At 39.8% G+C, this 3,883-nt stretch overlaps 1 protein-coding gene across 1 annotated transcript; it reads left to right on the forward strand.

Moving 5' to 3' along the window:
• Window positions 1-1,096: 1,096 nt before the first annotated feature.
• LOC110578136 (cytochrome P450 3A12-like) lies at window positions 1,097-3,023 on the forward strand (the record flags this gene model as incomplete). Its single annotated transcript, XM_021687656.1, has 3 exons — window positions 1,097-1,210; window positions 1,469-1,557; window positions 2,875-3,023. Coding segments are annotated over 3 exons (352 nt in total), but the record flags the coding sequence as incomplete, so codon positions are not given.
• Window positions 3,024-3,883: the final 860 nt, after the last annotated feature.

Genomic DNA, 3,883 nt, shown 5'->3' on the forward strand with positions numbered 1-3,883 from the left:
AATTATGTAATATTATTATATTATATAAATATATATTTAAGATTTTATATTGTATATAATATAAGACTTTATATATACCAAGTCTTCGTTATCCATTCATCTGTCATGGACATCTGGACTCTTTCTGTATTTCGACAATTATGGACATTGCTGCTATAAACATTGGGGTGCATGTGCCCCTTCAAATCACTATGTTTGTATCCTTCTGATAAATACCTAGTAGTCCAGTTGCTGGGTTGTAGGGCAGCTCTATTTTTAAGTTTTTGAAGAACCTCCATACTGTTTTCCAGAGGGGCTGCACCAGTTTGCATTTCCACCAAGAGTTTCCATTTCTCAGCATCCTTACCAACATCTGTTGTTGCCTGAGTTGTTAATCTTAGCCATGAAGATATCCATTTTAAAACAAAATATAGTTTTGGAAAATGGAAGAAATATTCAAACTGGTTGGCTTGCTAGGCCAATCCCAAGATGGGAAATAGAATTATTTCTCTCTTTTTCCTTATTATTTCCTTATGTATATATTTTTCCTTTGGGGAAAATATAGAGGGAAGAGATTTCCATGTTACTGCACCATTTCTTCACAAGAGCAAATAGATTCCTAATCTTTTTAGTGTTAACTATGATGTTTTTTTAAAAAATCACCATATCAAGATATCCATTTTTCGAGTTTCTCATGCTGTGGATATATGCAAAGTCAGAACTGGTCTGAGGCAACATGCAGTTTTCCAGGCTATCTGGCTGTCTTCCAACAATCCAATTCTACTCTGCACAGCTGAGGAGACTATACTAAGTGTTAATCCTCTGTATTCCCCTGGAGGAGTAGTTTCCCTGCCAAAATTTCCCATACCACATTTACATTGAAAAGGAGGTGGACTATAAAGGCTGGAAAACACATCAGGTGGCTGGATGTGTCCTCAGTCTTGCAGAAGGCTAGGCATTGGGGATAAATATCTGTTGCCCACCTACCACAGGACACTATTAAGTTGATAATCACTAAATATTTGTTGAGTAATTTCTGCCTGTTTAACAAATTTTCCACAACCTTACAGACCTCCAAAACTTATGTAGGGCAAATTGTGTTTTTCTTTGATTCTAGTGTTTTGGTCCAGTGGGATTTATGAAAAGTTCAGTTTCTTTGTCTGAGGATGAAGAATGGAAGAGAATGCGAACATTGCTGTCTCCAACCTTCACTAGCGGAAAGCTCAAGGAGGTAAGAAAAGAGGACTTTCAATGAGAAAGTTAAGGAATACATCTGGGGGCTGGTAGGAAATAAGATCATATTCCATCTTTAAGGGGTAGTATGCTAAATTTGGGCTTCCTAAAAATGGTCTTTATCTTCATGTCCTAGGAAAGACATGATAAGGTTTGTTATTAAATGTCCCTTACTGCCACATGCTTATGAAAGCCACATCATTCTTGGACTTCATTTTCCAATTTAACTTCAGGTGGTGGTATATTTTGTGTGTAGATGTTCTCCATAATTGGCCACTATGGAGATGTGTTGGTGAGGAACCTGAGGAAGGAGACAGAGAAAAGCAAGTCCATCACCTTGAAAGAGTAAGTAGGAGTACAGCTGCTGGGATTCCAACTCTGTCACAGCACTTTCTAGCTGTTGCCACAGAGCCAAATCCCCACTGTTGAGTTACTCCAGCAAAGAAACATGTGGTATCACAATGCCAGTAGGTCATCCAGGAAGAAGTAGTTCACCTAAAAAGGTAGGGCCACCAGAAAAGAAAGGGTCTTCTTTTGTGCACACGAGGCAGGATTCATTTATCTGCTTAGTTGTCACCTAGGATATCCTGGAAGATAAAAATACGTGGTTGAAAAGAAGACACATGATTGTATCAAATCTTTGAGTGTAGAGGGTATGGAATGGTGGAAGGGGAAGGCACTTGGTACATATTGGTGGGCACTGGGTGGGGCAGGAACATTAACATGTGGAACTTGGAATGATGTAAACCCCTTCCCAGTTTTGTTGAGGGTATTAGCAAAATACTAAATATTAACTTTTATGACCACTTGTCCTTCTTTCAATCTCAAAAGAGAGAAAGTCCTGCCCATGGGATGGGTAGGGTGACCATATTTTTTTGTGTAAACTGAGATATTTTTTAATTTTACTAAATGAAGAGATATATGTTGGTACTCTCCTGGGAAAACTAGTGGCATATGATCACATATGTCATCCCCTAAATCAATTTTGGATTGATTTATTTAATGTATATTTTTTAAGTAGGAATGTTTTAGGTTCTTACATTTTCTAGAAATGAGTGAGCCCTCAGAGCGAGCTCAGATCGCTGGAGTTGAGACAGAGTGGGTCTTTCAGGAGCCTTAGCAGGGGTGTAGAGAAGAAGGGATGGTGTTCCTGGCAGCACAGAACAGGGTGTTGGTGTTCTGTCATGTGCTGAAGAGGAATCAGCTCTGAGCGTAGATACTGTGGTGAGAGAAGATCCAGATCAGTTTCACCTTTCTTGACTCCCTGAGGAAAGGTTAATTATTCCACCCTTGGTCCTGCTCAGACACAGTGCTTACCCACCTTCTACTGCCCATACACAAAAGATATTACTGTAATTTGTCACACTTTGGGTCTCTATCACTCCATGACTGAGCTCCTTGAACTCAGAAGTGTGTCTGATTTGCTCTAGTGTCCCCATCACCCTAGCACAAGGCCAGCTCTATCACTGCCACCTCATGAACACCACATGAGTGAGTGTGATGGCATATAGACTTTTCAGATGATGCAGTAGGTGGTTCTGAAAGTGTGGCTCTTGTCTTGCCTGGGCATGGGTATCTACATGCACTTCTTGCTGCATGTGTTGGATAAGGATAGTAAAGAGGTGTTGATCTTAATTATCCACGTCTTTGTTTCTCTCACAGCATCTTTGGGGCCTACAGCATGGATGTGATTACCAGCACATCATTTGGAGTGAACATTGATTCCCTCAACAACCCACAAGATCCCTTCGTGGAAAATATTAAGAATTTCTTAAAATTTGATTTCCTTGATCCATTATTCTTCTCAGTGTGTACGTACAGTACCATTTTTCTTTTTATCGTCCCATCCCTTTTTTTCCCTTCCTTCCTTCCTCCCTCACTTCTTCCCTTCCTACCTTTCTACAACAATTTTACTGAGCTATAACTTCATATAACATATATGTCCCCCTTTTATTTATTTATTTATTTATTTATTTATTTATTTATTTATTTATTTATTTATTTATTATGTTAGTCACCATACAGTACATCACTGGGTTTTGATGTAGTGTTCCATGATTCATTGTTTGTGCATAACACCCAGTGCTCCATGCAGAACGTGCCCTCTTTAATACCCATCACCAGGCTAACCCATCCTCCCACCCCCCTCCCCTCTAGAACCCTCAGTTTGTTTTTCAGAGTCCATCGTCTCTCATGGTTTGTCTCCCCCTCCGATTTCACCCCCTTCATTCTTCCCCTCCTGCTATCTTCTTCTTCCTTTTTTTTTTTCTTAACATATATTGCATTATTTGTTTCAGAGGTACAGATCTGAGATTCAACAGTCTTGCACAATTCACAGCGCTCACCATAGCACATACCCTCCCCAATGTCTATCACCCAGCCACCCCATCCCTCCCACCCTCCCCCAACTCCAGCAAACCTCAGTTTGTTTCCTGAGATTAAGAATTCCTCATATCAGTGAGGCCATATGATACATGTCTTTCTCTGATTGACTTATTTCGCTCAGCATAACACCCTCCAGTTCCATCCACATCATTGCAAATGGCAAGATCTCATTCCTTTTGATGGCTGCATAATATTCCATTGTATATATATACCATATCTTCTTTATCCATTTATCTGTCGATGGACATCTTGGCTCTTTCCATAGTTTGGCTATTGTGGACATTGC

The sequence above is a fragment of the Neomonachus schauinslandi genome, unplaced genomic scaffold, assembly GCF_002201575.2.
Source record: "Neomonachus schauinslandi unplaced genomic scaffold, ASM220157v2 HiC_scaffold_2321, whole genome shotgun sequence".
Lineage (NCBI taxonomy): Eukaryota > Metazoa > Chordata > Mammalia > Carnivora > Phocidae > Neomonachus > Neomonachus schauinslandi.